This window comes from Arctopsyche grandis, chromosome 10 (genome assembly GCF_051622035.1).
Source record: "Arctopsyche grandis isolate Sample6627 chromosome 10, ASM5162203v2, whole genome shotgun sequence".
NCBI lineage: Eukaryota > Metazoa > Arthropoda > Insecta > Trichoptera > Hydropsychidae > Arctopsyche > Arctopsyche grandis.
This window is the reverse complement of record NC_135364.1, coordinates 15,520,118-15,547,400: the sequence shown is the minus strand read 5'-3', so window position 1 is coordinate 15,547,400 and position 27,283 is coordinate 15,520,118. Positions and strand designations below refer to the sequence as shown.

Sequence of the window (27,283 nt, the reverse complement as noted above, 5' to 3'; positions counted from 1 at the left end):
ACAGCCAAATTGACAGTTGTTTTTTTTTGGGGGTTTGTTTTTCGGATTGGCACCACTTTTTTCAAACGACAGCCAAATTGACAGTTGACAGCTGATTTTTGCTCAGTTTGGTTCGTCATTTTATCATGAATTGACCTACGCCAGAATAACGCTTGCAAATTGTTCAATTTTTTTTCGAAAATCTTAGTTCAATTCGCGAAACTACCGTGCGATTTAACACTCTGGATTATTTTCTGTGATGATATGTGAAATCTTTAATCTACGCCGATAAACCAGAGACGATGGACGACTTGGAAGACAACATTCGCCGCGTTATTGCCGATATACGAAAATTGTACTTTCAGATTACGCTTTATTCGAACCAGCCGCGGTGTCCATATGCGCGATATAATTTTTAAATACTAATGGTATAACATTATCCTCCAGTTAAGCCAATACCACGATTTTTATGTATTTTTTTAATTTTAAATATTTTAGTATTTTAAAGTTCTATACCTCTAAAAAAAACCCCCCATAGAAATACCTATTAAGCTAGCATGATTTGGAATTTGAGACTCGTTTGTGAATATTTTAAATTCCAGAAAATTCTGTTGGCTAATTTCACATACACACATATGTACATACAAAGCTCATTTCGTTTCACATATTTGAATTTTAATATAAATATTGCTATATTTATTATATGTAAATCACTCTTTAAACTTTTAATAGCCCATCTATACAAGCATGTAATGGATTCCAAATGACGCTTAATATCAACACGCTTACGTACTCCTATTTTTAATCGATTGCAGAAAATGTTGTAGCTTGATTTACAATCCAATCTTCAACTTTTATTAAATCCTTCAAAGAACAAATTATTCTAATATACATTTAAAAAATCCATAATCCATAGCTTCAAATCCTAAAGCGCAAATACAGAGCCTCTTTCTTTGAACGGATTTCCTGGTATGGTTTTCCTCTCTAATTTCAGTAGATCATTGAAACGTTCCATTGTATATTAAGCATTATATGATTTCAAAATATCATACCATAATCAGAAAATGCATTCTAGTTGCATGCAAGCTGGTTCTCGTAATCGTGGTATGTATTACAAGTTTCCCGATGCTGAAGCATATGTTTTCAGGCGGCCGCCTGTGCTGAATTATGGCCCCAGTTTGCACACGCAAATACGTATAAATCAAGACAACAAACACTGAATGGGTAAACTGTTTTTCCCACCTCTCCTCCACAACGCTTAAATACATACATACATGTGTATACGCATAATTTAACTTGCACTTTGGATAAAATACACACGTGGGTATATAAATACGTATATTATGTATGATCGATGACCACTTTAAATCCGTTTAGCATACCGATCCAATTTGGATTCGGTGCTTCAATTTTTGCAATGTGTCGTCGCTGCAATGAGAGTATATCAAAGGGATGAAGGATAAAAGTGAACGATGAAGCAGCTCTTTCTGCCAATATAATCTTATGTACGTGCACACGCGAAGAAGAAAGTCGTCGTAAATCCTCAATTTTCTTTTATGGGCGAAGATCAGAAGAGCTGCGGCAACATCACGTGGGTCGATTCGCAATACGTGGATTTTCATTTTATGATTTGCTCTTACGAATGAATCGTCTTTTTCATATCTATTTATATGGGTAGTTATCGAAAATATTTCGCGTATAATAAATACATTTATCTGCAATTGTTCTTTCACGGAAAATGACTTTTATTGCAATTAATATGTTGTATTTTACACTTATGACCTGAGATAGTTGAAATAATTGTTATCATCTTACAACATTGTTCAATTTATTGAACCCATTCAAAATTCTTAATGTAGATTTCGTTGAATATATTTGACTAATTGAAAGTGGCCATTTTTCTTCATTTCGAGAAATATTTCGCAAAACATTAAATATAATCCTTTGCGTTTAACAATATTTAAAAATACTGATGACCTGTAATACGTTTATTCTGCTTTTCCGAGATTCTGGAAATATCGAATTAAAATAAGTGATAATAATTTGTGAATTAAGTTAAACAGAAATAGTCTTTTTGGAACTGCAAATTGGACTACCGCCACTTTCAAATATAACGCCTCATATATTGAATTTTTAAATTTAAATACTTTATTTACTGATGTGCATACATATTATCAGTATACATACATATATACAATCTGCTTTTCATCCAAACACTTTTAAACTATTATGTCTTAAACACATGATTATCTTAAAAAAATATTCTTTTTGTATCGTCCATATGTTGGATTTTAAGTATATTTTAAGTCGTGATTATTGATTAAACGAAATCCTAAAAATATAATATTTTACAAATATATTTATAATCAATGATTTTAGAATAAAAAAATTGTAGATATTTCAAATCAGAGGATGATTTCTGTCCCATTATTAACTTTATTAATGTATTATTTTTTCGCGTTTTTATTCAATCAATTTATACATTATATACAAAATATTTAAATTGTATTTGCAATTTGATAACCCCTTCAGTGGAAGTTATCGAGAATGTATGGATTTTTTCAATGGGACCACAAAATTGTAAGCTCCCACGGTCAATGTATTTTATTGTCGGTTGCCATATTTCCAGGGTGACGTGCAAATTTATCGTTCATTTCTTGAACTCTCGTTGATAAACCATTATCCGAAGACGAGGTAAAAAATACCGTTAACCTTCTCTGTGGTGACAGAAGTTATCTGCGACGAAAACATAGTCGCCGTTGCGCTATCTGGCTTTGTTGGAGTGCATTCGTGTATGCTTTGAACGACAACTGTTGCCAGGTCGAAAGCTCCATTGAAAGTGTACATATCTCATCGGATGTATCAAATCCCATTTGGTAAAGTCGGTGTCTACTTTTCTCTCTATAGATATTTTCAGTGTAATAAACTGCAGAAATTTCTGCACATAGTAAGTTGAAATTGCACGATCTAAATTATTCCACGTTGTTTTACACTCGACTGGTTAACTGCACTTAATCAAGTACATAGACGGATTTCATTGTGCATGTACGTACATAAATAATTGCAGTTTTGTTTGTATGTGTAAATAGGCGACGATTTAACCTGCTTTGTTTTATTTTTGTTAATTATAAATCATAAATAATAAAACTAATTTCGTCTAGACTCCAGAGTCTAGACTTCAACTATTCGACGGATAATTCATGATTGTAAACAAAGCACAAATTAAAAGTTTTATCTAAAACTTTATAACTTTAAAGCACGTGTTCTATTCAAACTAACAAACTTTAAAAGTTAGAATTGTCATCTAAAATATGCTCAAAATTGTAAATGTTTAAGTATTAATATTAAATTTTGCAAAAGCTGAAAGTTCAATTGAATACTGTCTTCAAGTTTTATACTATTTCAAAAATATTTCTTAGAAAATTCTATTACTATCTTAATTTTATTTTAAAAAATATAACCAAAAACGATTAAACTTCTTATACATAGCGATTCAATTATCAGAATAAAGCGTTTAGTCTAAGATTAACATATTCTTGTATGCAGTTATGTATGTGTGTGTGTATATGAATACATACATACATAAGAGAAAGAAGACTTTAAAAGATTGATTTTAAGAAAAATCTAGATTTGAGATTCCTGATGAAACTGAAATGTTCATTTTATTTGAATTTCAATTATTTAAATTTTACTTGCTTTCAATTGTTCTAAGCAAATTAAAGATTACGAAGTATGATTCATCAAATCGTTGTTTTTTTCTTCTTATTTTTTATTATTATTATTAATACACAAATGAATAAAGAATAACAATAAAAATTAATGACCAATGCGACCTGACATGTTGCCGTAATGCGTCACAGCAGTCTTACAGTTAAACTATTAAACTTAAAGTTAAATTATTAATTAAAAAAGAACAGTTAAAAATTATTAAAAAATCATTCATATAATTCAAATCGACTCGTGTCGAATCTCATGAAACTGACCAGTTCATTAACATGACATCAAGCAGGTCGAAATATTCATCTATCACTTAATCCCCTGCGCTACAAACGATTGCAAACCAAGCGGGCGCATGCTTATTTCGCTGCATGCTCATTTCATATTTTTGTCTCGGCTTTTGCCATTTTAAACTTGCCAGAAAGATCCAACTCAATTTTAAGAATTGCCAATCATTAATTTACATCGAAATGTCATCTACGCAACCCCATGAATATCTTGTCTTTCGAACATGCTGTAATTCAAACAGTTAAAATTCAACCGAAATGAGCATGCAGCCGGGTGGTTTGCAATCATTTGCAATCTTTGGCCAGAAAGGTGCATTGGGTTTACCTGTTAGGCCTTCCTGGTATAAATTAAATAAAAATAAAAATAAAATAAAATTTGGAGCAAACCCGATTATCATTTAAACAATATGCCCTTCTCAAGATACTTCTCCTTATGTTTTAAAATAAAGTGTTTTGAATACTTAATTCATATTTTATTTTAAATCAAAACATACTGTAACGTAGAGATTAGGTGGGTGGCGTTCGTGGACCGATGGCTTACGAGCGCTAATCACCTGATCTCTCGTTCGCGGCAAAATGTCTTCGCCGTATGATTGAGCCGTATGCACCGGCCAATGGGATCGCCCCACTCATCGACCAATAGTTTACATGTGTATGTATGTATGTGTGTTGTGCCCAACGGGTATATGTAAATATGGGGCGCTCTCAGCCTGGAGACCATTCCGACCTGGAGCGCCGACGAGAGCACACGAATAAACACCTTCTACAACCCTCCTGCGTCTTTTTCTGCGATTCTAGAAGCCCCCTCTTAACGTCCACGCAACAATACATTTCGTAAAAATGAGCAATATTGTCACAACAAAAATAAATAAAATCGTAGAAGATTACCGATGCGGTGCAAACGATCGACAAGCGCCAGACAGACTGAACCACAGATTAACGACACGTGTACCTTATGCGTGCGCACTGCTCGCACTTACACTAAGCGAAATCTACCCGAAGTCCCGACATACCTACCCTATATACGTTTTGTACTACTGATACTTTAGTTCCGAATTTTGCCTTATTAAACTCGCCAGAAAGATCCAACTGAATTTTAATAATTACCATTTTAATAATTGCATCTGTGCACATCGAAAGGTTACTCGTCATCTGATGTGCAATCTATCATTCGTGAAGTCGAGAATTGCGTTTAAAGCAACCATCCAGTTAATCTGTGGTTCAGTCTGTCTGGCGCTTGTCGATCGTTTGCACCAAACCCAAGATTACATCTGCATAGCCACGATCTGGTTCAATGCGATGCGTGTGAGAAGGGGAAGGTAGGAAACAAGGGTCGTCAATTGAGAGCGTCGATTTTGAAAGAAAAAAAAAGGAGAGTCGGTAAAGCCATCGTTAATCGTCACCGTTCGATTTTACGTTTATCGTTCGCCCGTTATTATGAGTTGCGCGCGCTCAATCCGTTCGTAACGAACCGTTACGCGCGTTCCCGATAGGCCGTTATGCAGAAACGAGCGGCCATTACGTGCGCGAGCGACGCCAGCGCCACCAGCCGGACGCGATCGCGAAACATCGCGCGCCTAATCCGACCGAAATAGGCCGCCATTACGTTAACGATACGATGCATAAAATGGCGTGTACGCCATTGTCGTCGAATGTCACGTCAGCCCGTCTGTTCGAATTCGAAAGAATCGCAGAACGACCTTTTTTACAGCCGAAAAGAAACATGACAGATAAACGTGTCGACGTTACCCTAACCATTGTCTTTCATTTTATATGTGACTAGTTGTTTTACCCGGCTTCGCTCAGTATTTGTAATATAAACAGCTTAAACATAGCGAATCTAATAGTAAATATTCATTTGTTTTTTTATTGAATTTATTTGAATCGAATCGTCGTCATAGAAAGTCCCCCAAACCCCCATAAACAGTTCCCAACCAACAATACTTACATATATATGTATATATTTTACATATATACCAGGAAGGGCCTACAGGTAAATCCCAATGCGCCTTCCTGGCCAATTACAAATTACAATTACAATTACAAATGCAGCATTTTTATTACAAGTCGTTGAATTACGAGACACTGAAAAACTCGCAAATTAACGAGACATCTATGAATTGTACATAAATTTTATTGTACATCAATCATACTTCAAATAGTAGGTAGGAAGGATTTTTAGCCAAGTTTTTTTCCGGGAACCGTTTCAACGATGAAATCAGAGAAAATTGGCAAACTATGATAGGAAACGATCAACCTGGAGTCACAAATCCAGGTCTGACCAACAGCATACTCTGAAAAATTCATTTTCATTCGAGGCCCGGGCCCAGGGATCGAACCCGGCGCCTTTCGACGCTAAGCAGAAGCTTAACGACCGAGCTATGCTGCTGGCTACATACATACAAAGTCTCTTTCGAAATTATATATTAGATTAGAACACCCATCTCCGTTCGTTAGTTGGCGCAGTTTTAATCTCACTCCGTTTTACAAAACAGACGCTTTTTTGGACACAAAGATCGATACAAATATGTACTAATGAATATGCCTGAGATTTTTATAAAATATCAATACGCATTGATTGTGAGATGCGTATGAGAATTATGAAATGATAAATTTATTAGATGCTTGAGGTATCGGAGCTTTAGTACAATATGTATAAACTGAATATGGTAATAGTCCTATGCATTTTGAAATACTGATGTACATATATGTATAAGGTTCTTATTATACGTCAGTTTTTGATTAATTTGGTATTATACGATCTACATATCTAGTTAACATACATAATTCGTACGGTTAATAGTTCTCAGTTTTAATCGATTTATTTTTTATCGTTTCAGAAATAAGAACGTGTTCTGAGAAAGAATTCAGATGTAAGACTGGAAGATGCATTCCATTGTCTTGGCAATGTGATGGAGAAAAAGATTGTTCGGACAGCTCAGATGAAGATCCAGCCGTATGCAGTCAGTATTCACGCTTTTTCAATTTATTTTAATGAAATAAATAAGTATTGACCTTTACGTTTCAATTTAACAATTAAATGATAAGTGAATAATTTGATTGTTTAATGGCAATTAAAAAAAATATTTGAAAATTACAATCACCAAGTGACCTCTTCATATCGATTCGAATTATTTGTACGAAATTGTTGATTTATTTTTTAACAATTATTCAATACAATTAAGTAAAACTAATTATTTTTATCAATGCTGAAAATAAAAATATTATTTGATTAAAAATAACTGAGTGGATAAACAAATTTTGCCTCTACATAAAATTGGATTTTCCGGGAAAAAGTTCTGATTTAATTAAATTCGGATTCGATAAAACTAAATGTTCGTAATTCGTATTGAAAATTGATTCCCATATTTACACTAACGTTGAATTAGTTGATATGTTTTAATTTTTTTTTTCAAATTATTTATGTACATCCAAATTATTGAGAAACCATGCAAAAAAAATCTATAGAACTTTATTAAACCAAATTTTTACAACAGCGTCTAACAGGACATGTCTCGATGGTTTTTTCAAGTGTCGAAATTCCCAGTGCATACCACCCTCTTGGGTATGCGATCAAGCTAAAGATTGTACTGATGGTGACGATGAAATAAATTGTGGTAAGTTTCTTTATAACAAAAGGCATTAAAATCATCCTGGGCCTGATCGCAGAGCTAGCAAAACTGGGTCATTGTAAATTATCATACTTTTCAGGGTGTACGATTGTTTGATACTCGTTTTGGGTGCAACTACAACTTGAGATAACTGTGTATTAGCTTTATTTTTCAGACGCTTATTTTGGGTCGATTGAGTGCGGATTGTTTATACGATTCGCTATAGTTTTAAGAGAAATGTGGAATGTGCATGTAATATCAAGGGCTTTGCTATGCGCTTGTTACAGAGAACAAAGCGTGCACGGCTGAAGAGTTCACTTGCAGAAGCACCCCCGGAGAATGTGTACCTCTCACTTGGATGTGTGATGACAGTTCCGACTGTTCGGATGGGTCCGATGAAAAATCTTGCAGTAAGGAATTTCAGGATAATGCTAACTGATATATGTAACTCTCCTACCTTATACTAATCCCATTGAAACGATCCACAGTCCCTATGAATGTATGAACAGTGAAATTGCTTTGGATGTGCATATGTATATGTTAATAGATTTAGTTTTTGAACTTGCTTGCAACTGTGGGATTTTATATGTTTGATTCGTGTATTTTCAGTTTACTACATTTCCATTCCACTTTATGTTTACGGTATAGTTTTGGCTTTATTATTAAAATTCTGTTTGCAAATAAATTTTTATTGAACCAATATATTAAATTTATCATACATGTTTAAAAATTCAATTCAAAATCAAAATTAATATATTTGCTTTTAATAAGCAAAATTAAAAGCTTTTTAAAATTGGTTAATTAAAGTTAATTTGTTTAAAGTCACTTCGTATTGTATGGATACTTACTTTAAAGTTACTTTGTATTGTATGGATAGATCTACATACTCTTATCGAGCCTTGAACCTTAAATGGCAATCAAATAAGATTTTTATGTAAATTTGAAGTTTAAAATTTGGGATATATTAAATTTTACATGAGAAAAAAAATATCGATATTTTTAAATGTTTGAAAGGTTAATTCTTCCATTTATATTATTAATATTGCTATTTGATTTGCTTTGTCAACACAGGCTTATTCGCTACATATGTATGTTTGTAGATATATAATTTTACTATCATGTCATTTTATGGGAGATAAAAAGTATTTTAATTTAAAAGATGATTAATGTATAGAGCGAATAATGAATTGTTATTTCATCACAAATCATTATTTTGCAAATTTCCAGTGATATGAAAATAAACTAATAATATATATGTAATTCATACACATATGTTCATATAATATGTAAAATAATTTGTATACAACTCAATGTTCAAAACTCAAATCAAATTATTTTCAATTATTAGATGAAACCTGTCGATCGGATCAGTTCACTTGCGCAAATGGAAAATGCATTCAGTTGAAGTGGAAATGCGATGGTGATGATGATTGTGACGATGGTAGTGATGAAAAAGATTGTGGGCACACAACTTGTGCTCCTGGAGCAGAATTCGCCTGCACAAATCATCATTGCATCAATCTCAAATGGCACTGCGATGGAGACCACGACTGTCCGGACGGATCTGATGAAGAAGTAAATTCTTTAAGACTTGTCTCAATCTTTACAACTCGCAGATTTTATTTAACTAAATTGCCTATCGTTTCGTTTTAGGGATGTCCAAAAGTTACATCGGTTCCATCGCCATGCATGGCCACCGAATTCGAATGCAAAGATAAACTCACGTGTATTCACAAATCCTTCTTGTGCGACGGCGATAAGGATTGTCCAGATGGCGACGATGAAAGCCCTACTCGGTGTCATAACATAACGTGTAGGATGGACCAATTCCAATGCAAAGACAGAACTTGTATACCTGGTCAGCTATATTGCTCCGGCACGGCCGAGTGTGCTGATGGAAGTGATGAAGTTAACTGCAGTGAGTGACAATTATGTCTAGTCCACAAATTTCAAAACATGCCACTTTTTTGTATGTATATTTGTTGATTGATGAAATTTTTTGTTCCCAGCTACTCCAATCAAACCATGCGATATTAAAACTAGCTTTGACTGTGGTGGTGGTATATGTATTCCCTTGTCTAAGGTTTGTGATAAGAAACCAGACTGTCCCAACTTCATGGACGAACCCTCAGACAAGTGTGGTCGAAATGAATGTATTCAAAATAATGGTGGATGTTCTCAACTGTGCGTAGACACTCCTGCTGGATACTACTGTGACTGTCGACCGGGTTACAAATTAATGGATAATAAAACTTGTGAAGGTGTGTAGCAATTTAACATATGTATAATATTGAATCACCTCTTCTTTGTTATACTAAACATTATATACCTCTTAGATATTAATGAGTGTGATGATCCTGGAAGCTGTTCTCAAATTTGCATCAACGAAAAAGGTACATTCAAATGCCAATGTCATACTGGTTATATGAGAGATCCTCGTGACTTCACACGTTGCAAAGCCACCGAAGGACACGCTTCGCTTTTATTCGCTAGGAGATACGACATTAGAAAAATATCTTTAGATCATCATGAAATGACTGCTATTGTGAATAATACGAAATCAGCCACTGCCTTAGACTTTGTGTTCAGAACAGGAATGATTTTCTGGAGTGACGTTAATGAACAAAAAATTTACAAGTCAGTACACTGAATTGAATTTCCAAATTAGGTATACATGTGTATAAAAGTATTCAGTTTATTTTAATACAAATTAATTAATTATAGAGCACCAATCGACGAAGGAAGTGAAAGAACAGTAGTTATCTCTAAACAACTGATTACATCAGATGGCTTGGCTGTTGATTGGATTTATAATCATCTATATTGGACTGATACTGGAAAAAATACCATTGAATTGTCTAATCTTGAAGGAAATATGCGTAAAGTTTTAATTCGAGATAGTTTAGAAGAGCCTAGAGCAATTGCTCTTAATCCAATTGATGGGTGATTATAATATATAATTATATTGATAAAAAATTATCTTGTGCAAAATCATTACATACTAACACTGGCAATAACATTTTAGATGGATGTTCTGGACAGACTGGGGAATCGAACCGAAGATTGAACGAGCTGGAATGGACGGCACACACAGACAGGTCATTGTTTCTTTCGAAGTCAGGTGGCCAAATGGACTAACTTTAGATCTGGTTAGAAAACGTGTATTCTGGGTAAGTCGGTTATTTTGTGAAAGTAGTATTTCATCATTAATGAAAGTGATTTTGAATACAAAAAGGAAATTTTCTAATTGCAGGTTGACGCAAAACTGAACACAATCTCGTCATGCAACTACGATGGTTCCAACAGACGGATCATACTGTACTCGGTGGACACGTTGAAACATCCATTCTCTATAACAACATTCGAAGATTGGGTCTACTGGACCGATTGGGACAAGGCAGCCGTATTCAAGGCGAATAAATTCACTGGAAAGGATGTTCAAGCCGTCACCGCAGTACAAGCGGTATTGTCACCGACATTAATATTAATATGTGTCTCTAAGAAACTTGTAGCTTGATTTAACATATATTTTTATGATAACAGTTGAGCAACCCAATGGTCATCCACGTATATCATCCTTACCGACAACCGGACGGGATCAACCATTGCGCAGCGGTCAACGGACATTGTTCTCATCTATGTCTGCCGGCGCCTCGTGTGGCAGCCAATGCTCCTCTCGTCTCGTGTGCTTGTCCTGAAGGACTGCGACTCATGCCAAATGGTCTTATGTGCGTCGAAGATGGTGAGTGAATCTATTTTTTAAGTTTATCGTTTCAATAATTGACAATGATCACTATTACAGGTGAACATTGTTACATTCAAGAGTGGCAAGATTGGATAATCACTTTGTATGCAATTTATATACAAAGCTGATCACCATACGGATTATTTTAGAATATTTACATGCTTTCGTTATGATATAGTATGAATTTATTGGATAGTTTTTTTCATTTGCTTAAATTATTATTTATAAATGTTTCAAATTATGCTTCATTTAGGGTTGCCAATTATTGTCGTTAAAGTTTAAATTTTTTTGATGATTTGAAACACTACCAATTAGTTACTACAGCATGTATGTACAGATCCCTGCTTCGTACTCAGTGCCGGTTTTAGGGGGGGGCTGAGTCGGGCGTTGCCCGAGGGCGCCAAATAAGTGAGGGCGCCGCTCGATGCGCTAAAAGCGCTTTAAAATTAAAATAAGAGTGACAAAGGTCCTACATTTGTACTCGGCAAATTCTAGTCAAACAATCTACTGGAAAAAGCCGAATTCAAAATCTGATATTATTAGTAATGAACTTATCAATTTATTCCTTTCTTTCAAATAAAATTCAAGGTAAAATTAATCCACTCGTTGTATTAAATTTTATAAAACGGCACAATTTACAAGAATTATATCCAAACATTTGAGTTTATATGCTTTTGCTGACACTGCCTGAAACTGTAGAAAGGTCCCAAGGCCGGGAAAAAGGAGGATGGTAGTCTAGGTTTTTTTTTTTTTTAAGGGTGTTTAGAAAAAATTGCCTGAGGGCCCCATTTGGGTGTAAGGCCAGCACTGTTCGTACTGCTTCAGATTGAATTGATAAGCTGGTGGCTATACTATTGCTTTCGTTTTAAATTTACCTATAATTTCATCATGACGGTTGGCAACTCTAGCTTTACTGCTGAAAATCAATTCGCCTCATGCAAAAAAAAACTTTTTTTTATGAATGTCATTTATTATTTTTATTTTTATTTAATATCTTAAACAGAGCCTGTAAAACCAGTAACAGTGGAATCAACTACACTTGACACAATCCATGAAGATTTTATGACAACAAGTCGTGAGTACCCATATCCTATCCTTTTATACCCTGTCCCACTAATATTTTATATTTAATTTATATTTGCCTAACAAAGCAATTCATTTCTTTTTTAATGGGATCCAAACGCCATACTGGTTTTGGTTTTTACTTTCATATATGTATATGTATATATATATATATATATATATATATGTATATTTATATATATATATATATATATATATATATATATATATATATATATATATATATATATATATATATATACATATATTTTTTTTTTATTTATTTCTCCATTACCATTATCATCATATCATACGCTTGAGCTTTATCTTAATTTATTTCAAACAGTACTATCTTTTAACGTAAATCAATTTTTTTCATTTATACTCACACAGTTTAGTTGAAACCCTTGTCGTGTTGACACATACGTTTTGATCATATTGTGTTTGTGAAGTTTTAAAAAAAATTAAATTCATTATTTTGAATAATAAACTTTTTTTTTCTTCTTATACATACATATATTCATGCATGTGCATTTTCTGTGGCTTTATTGTTATCGATTGGCATTGCAGGACATGAAATTCCATTAGATCCCGCATTGCTCATCACAAGTGGTCCTTTTGACTTCAAGTTATTTAGAAGCGGTATTTACGATATAATGAAACCTGATCGTTTGTCCGATATGTTCGCGAATATGTTCAATCAACTGGTCTCGAGTATAAGCGATTCAAAGAAGAAAATCAATATAGAGACAAGCAATACAATAATTAATAAAAGCGATAATAATGATACGCATAGAACGCAACCTAAGGGCGTGTATTGGGAGAGCCAAAAGACAAAAGCGGATGAGTTTTACGATCTATTTTACAAAGAAGACGATACAACAGTAGGCTCTGAGCAATTGGATAATGATGGAGACAATGAAGTTGAAGCTTTCGCCGTAGAGACACATTTTAATTACGAGGAATTTAAAACTATGTTCGGCACACCAGCCGAATTGCCTAATATCGACGGTAACAAAAAAGTTTATGGTTCACTAAAAACAAATCACTACTTCTTCGCATTCTATATTTTCAGCAATAATTAGAGGGTATCGCATATGTGTTTATTTTTTGCTACTTGTTTGTGTTTTTTTATTATTATAATACACATTTACACACATTACAACTATCGCCATTCATCGGTGTTTTGGTTACAACATGTGAATGTTCAAAATTGGGATCACATCAAAATTAATCACGAAAATAGCTGCAGAAATCGCGCATTTCATCTTTTGCATGTTTTGATTTTGATATCCATTTGGATTGTGTTCATTTAAATAATAAATAGTAAAAATTAGTGAATAAATCACCGAATGAACACAATTTAAATGAGATGGTGATGATTTTTCATTTTATGTTTTCCAAAAAATCCAACTTCCTTTTTATTCTTTACCTCTCAAAGCTTCTGAAACATCAAAATGTAGTTATTTTAAATGTACCATGGTGTTGGTGGTGGTGGCTCTGAAACCGTTAATTTCACAAATTAGTGATTTTACATTAAATATCTATTGATTTTTTTTTTATATTTTATATATTATAATATAATGATTAGAATTAATGGCAATATTGCAATTATATTCTCATCTAAAAATATATATGTATTTACATATTTAGGTGTATGGGGGGGAAACTCTATTTGCTAAATGCACATTATATTTCTAAAACTGCACATATTATTAGTGAATAAAACTTACTCGAGTACTTTGCGTTGTAATATGTATTACATATAGAAACCATACTACATTTTTGACATTTGGCTACTTTTTATTTTATTTTTATGGTGTCCGAGATTTCATTTTAAATAACCGGTGTCGGTTAGTTTGATTAACATACATAAATCATTCTAAATTTGCGATATTGAACTGTCGTTCGTTGTTCATAATTTTTTGGTATGGAAAAAAAAAAATTTCAAATAAATACTATATTTTAGTACAGTAGATTAGATAAGTTATGTAATATATTTTGCATAGTATAATAGTTTGAAATATCCAACAGGATGGCCGCTATTCGCTAAGAAATACTCCCTCAAAAACAATTTAATTATTTATTTATATAAATGCATATCCGGATAAAAGGATGATTTGTATAAATATTGAACAAAAATTACAAATTCATCGAATTTTGAAGTTTATGAACATGAATTCAAAAACTAATTTTATGTATGTGTGTGTGTGTGTGTGTGTGTGTGTGTATGTATAATATAATATAGACTGGAATATGGAGTATGTGATTTTTAAACTTCCCAATATTTTTACGGCATCCTGGTAGTGGCGAATATGCAGTTTGTCATAGCATATATACATATGTTTAAGGGGGAGTTTTTTAACCGAGTGGTTTGAACCTGTGCAAAAAAAAATAACGTTTGAGAAGTGGAAATTTTATTCCCAATAACTTATTTTGGTTTAATATTATAATCAATCCGTTATCTAATCAATATTATTATAATTTATTAGGTGTATCAGAGGGTGATAGAAACGCAACTGCCGCGTCGCCTGACGGCCGAGATACTGGTTCTATAACCATCCTCGCCTCAATTATTGTCTCTGCATTCATCGTGATAATTGCTGGGGTAAGATATAATATATTATATATTACATACACGTTTTACGATAATATTTCATTTCAGTAACGTAACAGTGTTCAAAATGTGAAACGCCCGAAAACGCAAATATCGGAAGGCAAAGATCGAAAATCGAAAGATCTTAAGTTGAAATATCAAAAAAAAGGGTGCATGGTAAACGGTACATACTCACTTAATTTGCGCGAGCAGGATACAACAGGAACAAGAGGAACAGGCTTTTCCTCCCGTATTAATGTGCGCGCGCAGAATACGGGAGGAAAAGCCTGTCCCTCTTGTTCCTGTTGTATCCTGCTCGCGCAAATAAAGTGAGTATGTACGTGAGTATGTACCGTTTACCATGCACTCTTTTTTTTTTTTGATCTTTCAACTTAAGATCTTTCGATTTTCGATCTTTGCCTTCCGATATTTGCGTTTTCGATAATTTCACATTCCGGCCCGTGAGGTAGACCCGTTTCAAAATATACGCTTATTTTTCAGATATTGTTTGTGGTGTACAAATACCGCTTACATCGAACTGTAACATCGATGAACTTCGACAATCCAGTCTACCGGAAAACGACTGAAGATCAATTCTCGTTGGAGAAAAATGGATATGCTCCGGGGACTAAATTGTATCCCAGCACAGTAGGAGAAGAGGTAAGAGCACTGACTACAAGAGAATTCACCCAATCTCATATAAGATAATTATTTTTAATAGTAAATATCGATCTATTAATTTATTAGTTTGTATTGTCTACGTAGATATAAGTGTCGTTTAATTTTTATCATTCATTTAAAGAATTTTTATTATAAAATAATTATTCAAATATTACTCCCCTTACACAATAGCGCTACTAATCGGCAGATTAATTATTTCGAATTACATATAATATCTGGCAAATGAATGAAAAAATATAGATAAAGTAAAAAATACAACAATATCTTATTAAAGCAACATTGATATGTAAAAAGTTTAAAATTATCTATTCTTGCCAAAATGAAAAGCCGTCTGATTTAAAAACAAATTACATAATTGCAATATTTCCCTATTGCTTTAATTATTTTATAATTTTTTTTAATACCATTAAATTTAATTGATAAGTGGACATGTAAATATTATAATTGATATGTAATGTATTACACATATATACAGTAATAGCTTTTTGTGATTGATACATGTATGAATAAATATTTGCTCTGCACCACTTTATCAACGTTATTGGCCTAATTGTAAACATTTTACATTTTTCCCCATAATTGATGCGTGTAATTGAAAAAGTTATATACATACATATATTATAAAAATCGAGATATATTGTAATTAATTATTTTAAACGATAAATGTATGTTAGATTTTTGTAATCAAAGTAAAACATGATAATTGTTCGTAAAGTCTTTGAAAAATTTAATGTATCTATCATATTACTTATGGCAAGCCCACAAAAACAATTTTTATTTTTCATTTAATTGTATTATATAGAATATATTAATCTTAAATTGTGCCAAAATATTTCGACTATCAGTATTAGAGGATCTAAATTTTTTAAACACACATATATAATTTTAAATACATACTTGTGTATACATATGTATGTATTTAGTTGTCTCAAATAATGTTCATTTTATATTTTGCATCACAAAGATCATTCTATATCTCTTAGGATGCTAATTTTTGCGATTGCTCAATAATAGTATATACATGTGTTTATATAATTAAATATATTTTCAACATTAAACATAACTGATTTAAATAAATACATTTTAATTTCATGCATTTCTATTCGAGGGTTATTTTTATTAAATGTGGTAAGTTTTATCTGATAAAGCGCAATGTATTCTGAAACTACATAGTCTTATTTATTATTTGTGACTTAATAATAATGGATTGCTTTTATTACTTTTCAGGCACAAGAACCATTAACAAACCCAGGAACAAATGACTTTGTATAGTGCAGTGGCAAATTCCAAAAATATTTAGTGTATGAATTAAATGCTCAATCATGGACAACGTAAATAAACGAGTGGAAATTCAATTGATGTATAGTTTTCATTGAATGATGGGACAATTTGTTGTGCATAAGAAAAGTAACACGTGAAGATTTTAATTTATGTGATGTGTTCCATCGAAACATATGTACATATGTACTTGTTTCGAATATGCAAGATAAGCGAGTCTTACGTTTGCCAAAATGGGTTTTTCCCAAAATACGTTTATTACATATATATATTTGTATGTATGTGTGTATGTATGTATGTATGTACATACGTTAGTAGTGAGAATTTTATATTATAATATATTAATTTTAATCCAGTGATTAATTTGATATGTTCCTTTTATTTTCATATGATTCATTCATCATGTATAAATATTGATTCATTTCATGTAATAATTTCAATCGTTGTTTAATTATTTTTCGTTTAAATATTAATTTTTTAAATAAAAGAGGTTTGGTTGGTATTTTAGGAATTTATTGGAAATATGATAATTAAAACCATACAGCCAAATGGAACAGTTCAGTTCTAATTAAATTAAATTTCAATTTTAAATGTAGAATAATATTCATTATTATGCCATTCAAAACTAAATTATATATAAATATACATACATATATGTATATTATAATATATATACCAAGCACTGTGTACTGTGATCTACCATTAAATTTTTTTCGTCTGTTTTGAGTAAAATTTTGGAGTAGTCAATAAGATACAAACATTTCTTGGGGAATATTTTACTGAATATATTTTATCGATATGTATACATGATTGTTTTTTAAGTATTTGTCTATGTTATGTCCAAATATGTGAATAGAATGCATGTATGTAAGTACGTATGAGAGAATGCGTTTCAGTGAATGAATTATAAATGTATGCATTTCTAATATACATATGTATGTAATATGATTATGATTATATATATACATATATGTGTATGTTTTTGTAATGCCTATTTATGTTAATATTTTGATATATAATGGTCGAAGTGGATTTAATGAAAGAAAATTTACAACATCGTGAAATTGCCTATATTTATTATATGAAAAAAATATTTGAATCTCATATTATATTTTCATACTAAAACGAGTTTATGATCACATTGAAACTTTTTCTTTTGTTGTTAATTGTACTTAATGTTAATTTACGATTATTAGTTAAAAAATTGCATTATATCCACTTTTGTCATGATGTGTAAATAGCACAGCTCCCATTATATATTTAAATTAATGTACACTAAATTATTTTAATTCAACATCAAAGTCATAGTTTCTATAAAACTTATCTCCTATAAAAAGAGGCTTACTTATATAAATGTACATAGGAAAGTGAATGTGTATTTAAAATAGAATTTTTTTAATGAATTTATTGTAAACTGTTAGTGTTGAAAACTATTTCCCATGTTATTTTAAAAAAAAAATTTTATGAAATAAAGACAATTTTAGAAAGAATTTAAGAAAATTTACAGTAGTTTTTTGAGAATTAGTAATTTTTTTTTCGGCGTTTTTAATTTTTAAATACAGAAATAATTTATAAATACAAGATTTTAACAATTATTTTATGTGAATACGTGACAAAACTTATTCTACTTTATTGGAAAAAATATACATGTTTTTTTTTTTTATTAATGCAATTCGAGTAATCCATAAAAAAATCTAAACGTGTGAATAAAATTTGTGAATAACTATAGATGTAAAATTCTATTAATTTTTGATCTTAATTCTTTTCGTAATATTTATTTTGTAATTTGGAAACATTAGTATAAAATTTTAAATCCGGCCAACTTAACTAAGGGATTTTTCATAAATGTCAAATTTTTTGCATTATATGGATAAAGAACAGAGTAAAATACAACACCCTGCTAAATTTTAAAATGCTGTATTTAATGTGATTGAAGTGAAATTGATTTATATATTGTAAATAAAATTATTATCAATAAAATATAAAATATGTATTTAAATTGTGTTTTGTTCAATCCTTGTCTATTTCCGTTAAATAAATTAAAATACATATACATACATATCAGTGTTTAATATCTAAGGGGCTACATATAAATTTTATTACTTGCTATTCTAATATTTTGCAACCGTGCCAAATCGATGGTGGAAAAAATTATGGATAGAAAATAGCGATAAAACTTTTTTTAAATCAAATAAAATTATATTTTGACTTAATATAAAAATCTTCCGTTAAATATTCCAAACACACATATGTTAAATATTCAAAAATTAAGGGTCACATTGTTCACGTAGATTTTTAAGATAAAAAATTATCTTTGTAATATCACTATTACCATTTGTGCCCTTATTAGTGCTCTTGTTCAATAGCGACTGATAGGATTACATTAAGGGCGAAATTACACAGGTAAAAATGGCACGTCGTGTGCTTGGCTCCCCACTGTGGGAGTTCTCCTACATTTCTTTAAATATGGGATACACCGTTATTGATCACTATCATGCAAGGATAAATACAAGGATACAATTTTACCGAAAACACTCCAGGGGGTGATTTTGAGACCGTGTGTACTGGGCGTGCCATGAATATGCGCTCGGTCTTAAGAAAACTGTCACGGTCGGTCGAGTGAAAACTGTCACACGGTCGGAGAATCGGTCACGAGAAAACTGATTGACCGATTTTAGGGTGTGACCAGTTTTCTCGTGACCAGTTTTAGTGTGACAGGTGATCACGTGTGACCGATCTAGAGCGACCGGTTGTCCTGTGACTGGTTCACATTTGACTAGTAATCACCGAACCATTTTTATGTATGGCAATACTAACAAATCTAACCTCAAACTCAAGCGTCAAAAGCGATCGCCGGCTTGCAAGTATAAATATGGATCAATTAGAGCCGGTGGATATATCTGATGATGGAGTATTTAAATACATCCTGATTCGAGTGAAGGATTCCTCGGGATCTGACACTAACATCGTGAGAGGCTACGCCCACGCAGCTTGGCACGCTGATATATTCGAGGAGGTTCGTTTTCATCGACACTTTTTCTGATACATACGTAATTTTTCATTTAATAAAAATGCTCAGTTCGTGAACGGTGCAAGCTGATTATTTAAATTTAATTCGTTCAGTTCACGTTGTCATTTTACTATTTTAAATTTTTTGGCAACGTTAAAATTAACATCACTATCAGTAATAATAGACAAATTTAAATAAATGTATTTTTACGTGGCTGATCTTCCAACCAAGCAACTTTGTTGGAAACTTCGTTTCGAGACCCGTGACCTTAAATACAACCAAGGTCTTATAATCCATGATCTATTTGTTTTTATAGTTTGTTTTGCAATTACTTTCTTTTATATCATCATTTATTATTTATTAAATTGTATTTCGTGTATCTGATATGGACTACTGTGATAAATGTACATACATATATGATATAATTTTATTTTTGTAGGTTAGTGAAAAACTAAAACCTTTGAAGTGCAAGTGCTTGGGTGGTGGAAAAATTGATCACAACTCGAAGGGCAAGCGATTGGAAGTTTATGGAATATCTCAAGCTTATGGAAAAGCTGATCACGAAGCTGCTGCGGCTCTCTTGAAGAAGAAGTATCCAAGCTACTTTATTACGGTTAATAATGATGACTGAGGTTCTTAATCTATTATGAAAAATTTATTTTATATTCTATTTTATAATATTTATTATATTTGTATGTATTCAAATTGTGAAACTCAATTGCATAAAAATTAAACAATAAATAAATAAGCATATTTTGGTTTATTAATTTAATTATTTCAATGCCACTTAACTCGTTCCTATTTATATCATATTTATCCATTGAAAGCTAAGTTCTTTTTGGTTATGTACTGAAAAAAGGACCCACATGAATAATATTACTACAAATAAAACTTCGAATTAGGTGTAATATGTATTGTACAATGTTAAAATTGAGTTTAAAAATAAAGATAAAAATTTTACAATTTAAAACATCTTCATTTACATATGTACATATTAACAATTATTATTATTACAAAAACTAAAACTTGACCCATAGATAGGTTTTTTTTCTTTTTTCCCTTTAAGATGGCCTCTATCCATAGATATAGAATAACATTGATAAAGCATTGCAAACATTTTTTTCTGGAGAAAGCAGACGAAACAAGGGAGAAGTGTGGGGGGGGGCTAAATATGCGAGAGAAGGAATGAAAAAAAAGAACGAAGGTAAATAATTAGAGATCTTCTTACTTAGAAACCAGCCAGCTGCTAAGAGAATGCATTTTTTTGTATGCGCTCTTCAAAAGTCAGACAATGTTTCGTGTGTCAGGCCCCATCTTTGTTATTCTACATACATATATGTATGTATATATGCCTCGATTCTGTGATTATTCCGTACAACGCGATCTCCAAACGTCAATAAAATCTTGATCACAGAACATCTGGCATCGCAAATTCCATCCATTGAGAGCTACACACGCGAACTATTATACTAACGAAAACTCGTATTCCGAATATGTATTCCATATTTGAAATTTCCGTGGTAACGATTGTGGTGTGCGCGATTGCAATGTGTGAAATAATGGCAAACGGACTACTAGTCATATGTAAACCAGTCACAGGACAAACGGTCACATGTGATCACCCGTCACACTCAAACTGGTCACACCCTAAAATCCTTATATAATTCCTTATTCTTTGCCTCTATCTCATTAAAAATATTAAATACATCTTTCTTGCACATAAAAATTAAGGTAAAATACATATTTATCTACGCTGGTGGATATATATCTACATATTTAATTTAGATTATAGTTTCAAATTGAATCAAATAGAATGAGTATGGGTCGATAAGTTTACTGCTAGGACCAAAACTTACTACGGTTGACTTTTGACGTGTCAAGTGCGAGCCGGCGTTTTCAATTTTTATTACAAAAATGGGTATATTTTCACTATATTTTCATAATAAATGACTTTCGTTCATAGTGCTGATTATATTTTACGACATTTAATAATTTTATAATGATTGTACAAAATATACGATGATCAATAAATAACCTTAAAATTAAGTCTTCACAATATTGGGATTCCTATACGATTAAACAATTTTTAATAAAAATGATTATTTTTCATTATTTCAGCGGTCGCGACACCCACTTCTTTCGTATTGTCAGTAGTGTTTGCAATTCTCGTATTTTCTGGAATGCAAATGTACCGTTCATGGTTTGCATCTACACAACTCCATACAATATTCGGTGGATACGTCGGATCAATCCTTTTCATCTTGATATTAACTGTATCCTTTAATTAATTATATTTATATATAAATAAATATGCATATATGTTTAATTTATTATAACAGATTTTCCTTAACTAGTTGTATCATTTTTAAAGGCTGTCGGCAATTTAGAAACTATTGTTTTTGGAAAAGCGTCTCAACTGAAATACATTGAAGTGCTGATGTGTTTATTCGCTTCATTGTTTGCTTCAGGGATGGTGCATCGAGTGTGTGTAACGACATGGTAAAATCCTTATTTTGTTCATGATTTATATATAAAATATGTATTTATCTATGAACATATATATAAAATTCGTAAATATATTTTCAGTTTCATTTTCTCCCTCATTGGATTGTATTATGTGAACAGAATATCGCAGAAAATTCATGCAGCACCTATACAACAAAATGCTCCCGTCAAGAAAAAAGGTCACAAGTGAAATAATTTTAATTAATCGATCACAAAAGTGTCTCAATTAATTTTTATTCTTTATTTTATAAATTTTACAAAGATTCCATTGTCACAAATTATTATTAATTTTTTGTTGTTAATTAAGGCGAAAAATATAACTATTCAGTTGGTTCTAAATATACTTTATTTTGCTATAATATAAATTTGTCACAAATTTATATTGAAAATTTTATAAAAAATAAATTTTCAAGAACACATGTAAATTTGTTTAAATAATTATATTCCTATAAAATAACATATAAAAACCTTTGTATTATTAAATGTGTGACTGTGTACTAATTTTCAGCTTAAAAGATACATAAAATTAGCGTTTACCAATCGAGTGAAATAAAAACACTATATGGGTTCAATGAGTTCTATTTTGTTATTATTTTTATTGCGAGTGATTTTTATTAATTTTAAAAGCATTAAGGCATAAAATTTCATAATTATACAATATTAAGTTATTTAAACGTTTTATTATTATATTAATTCCAAAGTAAAACTGATAAAACATCATTTTTAGGCACGTTTAAGGATGGCTCATAGTTAAATCACAATATTATGTATATATTTTTTGTCTGAATGCGAAATCCTCAATGGCAACGAAATTGGACGTTTATCTTAGTCCAAACAAAGTGTTATAATAAATTACGATTGTTTCTCAGTATCAGTGAATGATTTTCGTGCTTGCCATTGTGATTTGTCATTACAGGTACAATTTTATCATTGAATGAATGTACATAGATAAGATGAAAATCTTCACACTAAACATAATTAACACAAAATATATTTTGTTCATTTATAAACTACATTATAAAATATAAACTTCAACCCTATAATTAACCGTTTGTATGATTTACACATCAGAAAGGGTTCAAAAATTTATCAATAAGTTTTAATACTCAAAATTCTTTTTTTTTTTTCAATATAAAGCTCCAAATGATTTTAAGCGAAAGAAATTAAGTAACATCAAAAGTAGTTCTGAGATTCGATGGAAGAAATTCAGTAGTAATAATTCATAATAATTTTACATATTAATATTAAATATCTATAAACTAAATTGTTCCAAACGCAATTAATTTAAATACAATAAAATAAGCACTAACATAATTTTAGTAATTAATTTTATGAATAGATTTATATTGCTTTTTGTTAAATAGAAAAGATATAAATCAACTTAAAACGAAACACATTTATCACGTAATTAATGGAGTCAAAATCAAAATTGATACATTAATTATAAATTGATAAAATAATAAAATCTAAACCGTGAGTCGGAATGGACGATGAGTCGATTTAATTTTACGCCGCAAAGGCATTGTACAATAATAATAAATTAATACATACACATACATACATACGATTGAATAATTTTGATAAGATTTGAATTAAATATGAGTAATAATAAAAAAATTGCAAATAAAATTACACGGCGAGTCTCTCAGAGAAATATTTACATTGTGTTCTAACCGAGCTTCATAACTCATTCAGGTTAGATCGAGCATGGAGATTAGTCATGAGATTGAGAACATATTGTGAACTTTGGACATACTTTTTTAGAACATACAGTCGAACAACTAACGGTATCGTTTAGCATGAATTAAAAAATTGGTCATGATATTTTTAATTTCATAAGTCCTGAATGAGTTTTACATTTTTGATGTTTTAAAATACGTCACACCCATAAAGACTCATAAATAAACCGATATAAAATAGCACTTTTTATGCCTGAAAAGTAAATATGCAATTAAATTTTGCAAGAATTTTTGGTAGAGTACGGATTTTGAAGAATTCGTGGGGTTGTTTCCATTACTCTCAAAAGCAGTTGATCCAAATAGTTTTCTAAATCCTTTACTTTTTTCTTTTGACTGTCGATTTCATTTTGTAGAGAATACACTTGAACGACAAGTTCTTCCTTTGTTTTAGTCTCGAACTGCTTAATCACACTGTTTGGTAGTTTACTGTATGCGGGATTCATTTTCACTTCGTCGATGATGCCTTCCTCTCCTATAATGATACGTTCGCCGAGTGCTTTTTTAGCTTTTTCTCTCGAACCAAACTTTTTAAAATATTTGGGACTTTCGCTCTTTTCTTTGGAGAGATTGTTCGATAAGTTTTCTATACTTTTATTTTGGGTCATGCTCTTCTCTTTGTCTAAAAAGTTCTGACTTTGAACTTTGCCTTTGTTGTACAACTTCTGCGACCATTCGTCGGTCTGTTGAATGTTCGTCACTTTAGGAGCTTGAGTCAGATCGTCTAGTCCCAAACGGACCGGTTTGGGGGGAGGAGTCTTCTCCGGAGCGATGATTCCACTGCTCGTCGAGCGTCTTAGTAATTCACCACCACCTAGATTTTCGAGAGATGCGTTCATCGGGGACGGAACATATTTATTGGTCCGTGGAAGTGTACTGTTGTTGTTGACATTTAACGAACTACCGGAACTTTTATGAGAGAGATCATCGAAGGCGAACTCGTCTTCGTCCTCACTGATTACACCCGGATCAGCTTCACCTATCGTTTGCTTCGAGTGAGAACGGAACGGGCTATTCGTCATCGATTTACTCGTATTCAAGCTATTTATACTACCGCTTGGCGATGTGTTCTCTTTCTTTTCTTTTCTGTTCAGATGCATTTTGGAGCCTAAATTCTTGGCAAACTTTTTGATACCTTTTCGCTTTTCTAAGCTGCCTATGCTCATAAGACTCCCACCGACGCTTTGCGCAACATGAGAAAGCTGTCCCATAGATGATTTATGTTTTTCTTTCTTGCTTAGATCGTTGAGACTGCCTTCCTTGACGGTGAATCCTATTTTGACCTCGATCTCTCCCCGGTCTTTGGCGTTGTCTTTGCCGGGCTTGTTCTCTAGTTTGTACCATTTGTTTCTTGGAGTTTCGTATACGTCGAAGGACGATAAGGGTATGGATATTTGTCCGAGGAATTGGTCAGCTACAAAGTTACGATGGAGTACTATGAGGATTACTTCAGCTTTGTTACCTTGGGCGGGTATGATCAGGTCACATTCTTCTCGCCAATCTGCGTTGTCCGTGCTCTTTTCTTTAACGGAGGTTTGGAATTTATCTTTGCCGAGTCCGATGGTGACGAAGCAGTCGTTGGTGTTGTTTTTGCCCTTAACGAGCAGGCGCTTCGCCCTCTGGACGGTGACCTGGACGTGCGTGGGGCTCCACATGACGGCGACGATGATGACGATCGTTTGTTTGGCGGATCAGTGACAGGGAGTGACAGCGATCGGGGAAATGTGTCATCGCCCACGTCTGCCAACTTGCTTTGTATGTTTTGACGTGTACACCAATGGCGACAACGTCAACAACACAACATCTGACCGCATATACTTATTAAATTCCACCTTTTATGCACTATTTCTGTCTTTTATTACTTGGAAAAATTGCAAAAAACCATCACATTAAATTATGCCCAAAAAATTTTAGCCTTTTCCTTTTATAATAGTATTAATATTCGACTCTTTATGATTCAAATGGGTAAACGGACTACTAGTCATATGTGAACCGGTAACAGGATAACCGGTCGCTCTAGATCGGTCACATGTCGTCACCCGTCACACTAAAACTGGTCGCAATAAAACTGGTCACACCCAACAATTAAAAAATGGTCACATTTTTGGGTATGACCAGTTTTTTCGTGACCAATTTTCGGGTGTGACCAGTTTTCTTCATTTTACTAGTAATCACCGAACCATCAAATGTTTTCTTTAGTTGTATTCAGGAAAATATTTTCCTATTAAAGGTCTGTTCATACTTAACAGCACTGCACGACTCCGTTTCAAATATGTAATTTTATTACATTTATATTCATATCTACCTACACGTCGCGGTCACGTCACGTTTACAGCAATTTGGCCGAGTGCAAGGCAAAATCGACTTACTTATACATTAGAGGCCATGACGATACGGCGCAATATTGCTTACGTCGTATTGTCGAGTACTTGCAATATGAACGCATACACGTGCATTCGTAGCTACGCGTCAGAATACAAGTCAGCAAAAATGTTTCGACGTTTATCGAACGAAAAATTATGTATAATCGCGCTGTTGTTGGAAGAAGAAGCTCAAGAAGGCAATAAAAAAGCACGGAGGCGTTTTGATGTGCATCCCATGTTAAAAAATAGAAAAACCGAAGGAGAGTTTTGGACACTGTATAAGGAGCTTGTGGATGATGGACAAAATTTTTTTTAATATTTGCGCCAAAACCATGTCGAAAGATTGAACAGATCTCAACTGTCACTATCGATCATTGGTCCAAAACAGCAAAGCGGCAGACTCATGGCACGTAATTCGGGTGTATATTTCCACTATGGCCAAAAAACGGATACGATACGTTTACGGATGTTGCTGTAAGGTATGAACAGGAAATGTCGGGTACTGCTGTAAGTCTGCCGTGGCGTAAACGTGACGGTTGGTATGAATATACCCATACATAATGTACCAAAGAATACTTTTCGTACGGCCGGATACCTGCTGAAGTCGGTACGTGCTGACTAGGTATGAACAGACCTTAATAGCGAAGTAATAATAGCTGATGTGGCGGCTCGCTATACGACATGGTCGAGTTTGGTCACCTTCCTGTGAGTGG

At 32.4% G+C, this 27,283-nt stretch overlaps 4 protein-coding genes across 8 annotated transcripts in view; 3 read left to right on the top strand and 1 right to left on the bottom strand.

Annotated features, from left to right (window-relative positions):
* Window positions 1-17,577, top strand: part of LOC143918173 (low-density lipoprotein receptor 1-like) — a 213,372-nt gene extending 195,795 nt beyond the window's left edge. The window contains exons 3-18 of one of the 5 annotated variants that reach the window (XM_077439920.1): window positions 6,824-6,946; window positions 7,481-7,600; window positions 7,882-8,004; window positions 8,943-9,169; window positions 9,248-9,512; window positions 9,604-9,855; window positions 9,931-10,231; window positions 10,319-10,537; window positions 10,620-10,764; window positions 10,848-11,057; window positions 11,138-11,336; window positions 12,343-12,414; window positions 12,972-13,412; window positions 14,894-15,009; window positions 15,499-15,657; window positions 16,906-17,201. In XM_077439920.1, the coding sequence (XP_077296046.1) occupies window positions 6,824-6,946; window positions 7,481-7,600; window positions 7,882-8,004; window positions 8,943-9,169; window positions 9,248-9,512; window positions 9,604-9,855; window positions 9,931-10,231; window positions 10,319-10,537; window positions 10,620-10,764; window positions 10,848-11,057; window positions 11,138-11,336; window positions 12,343-12,414; window positions 12,972-13,412; window positions 14,894-15,009; window positions 15,499-15,657; window positions 16,906-16,950 (3,017 nt within the window). In that variant the 3' untranslated portion in view covers window positions 16,951-17,201. Of the gene's footprint in view, window positions 1-6,823; window positions 6,947-7,480; window positions 7,601-7,881; window positions 8,005-8,942; window positions 9,170-9,247; window positions 9,513-9,603; window positions 9,856-9,930; window positions 10,232-10,318; window positions 10,538-10,619; window positions 10,765-10,847; window positions 11,058-11,137; window positions 11,337-12,342; window positions 12,415-12,971; window positions 13,413-14,893; window positions 15,010-15,498; window positions 15,658-16,905 lie in introns of all 5 variants that reach the window. The other 4 variants (XM_077439921.1, XM_077439922.1, XM_077439923.1 and 1 more) reach the window with 4 other exon arrangements.
* A 2,227-nt stretch (window positions 17,578-19,804) lies between these two features.
* On the top strand, window positions 19,805-20,719 carry LOC143918126 (14 kDa phosphohistidine phosphatase-like). Its single transcript, XM_077439841.1, has 2 exons — window positions 19,805-19,972; window positions 20,406-20,719. The coding sequence occupies exons 1-2, from the start codon at window positions 19,829-19,831 to the stop codon at window positions 20,595-20,597; spliced, it is 336 nt and encodes a 111-aa protein (XP_077295967.1). The 5' UTR covers window positions 19,805-19,828; the 3' UTR covers window positions 20,598-20,719.
* A 1,082-nt stretch (window positions 20,720-21,801) lies between these two features.
* LOC143918105 (protein KRTCAP2 homolog) lies at window positions 21,802-23,515 on the top strand. Its single transcript, XM_077439816.1, has 4 exons — window positions 21,802-21,884; window positions 22,085-22,239; window positions 22,338-22,465; window positions 22,553-23,515. The coding sequence occupies exons 1-4, from the start codon at window positions 21,881-21,883 to the stop codon at window positions 22,659-22,661; spliced, it is 396 nt and encodes a 131-aa protein (XP_077295942.1). The 5' UTR covers window positions 21,802-21,880; the 3' UTR covers window positions 22,662-23,515.
* An 89-nt stretch (window positions 23,516-23,604) lies between these two features.
* Rip11 (Rab11 interacting protein) lies at window positions 23,605-25,970 on the bottom strand. Its single transcript, XM_077439815.1, has one exon. The coding sequence runs from the start codon at window positions 25,860-25,862 to the stop codon at window positions 24,423-24,425; it is 1,440 nt and encodes a 479-aa protein (XP_077295941.1). The 5' UTR covers window positions 25,863-25,970; the 3' UTR covers window positions 23,605-24,422.
* Window positions 25,971-27,283: the final 1,313 nt, after the last annotated feature.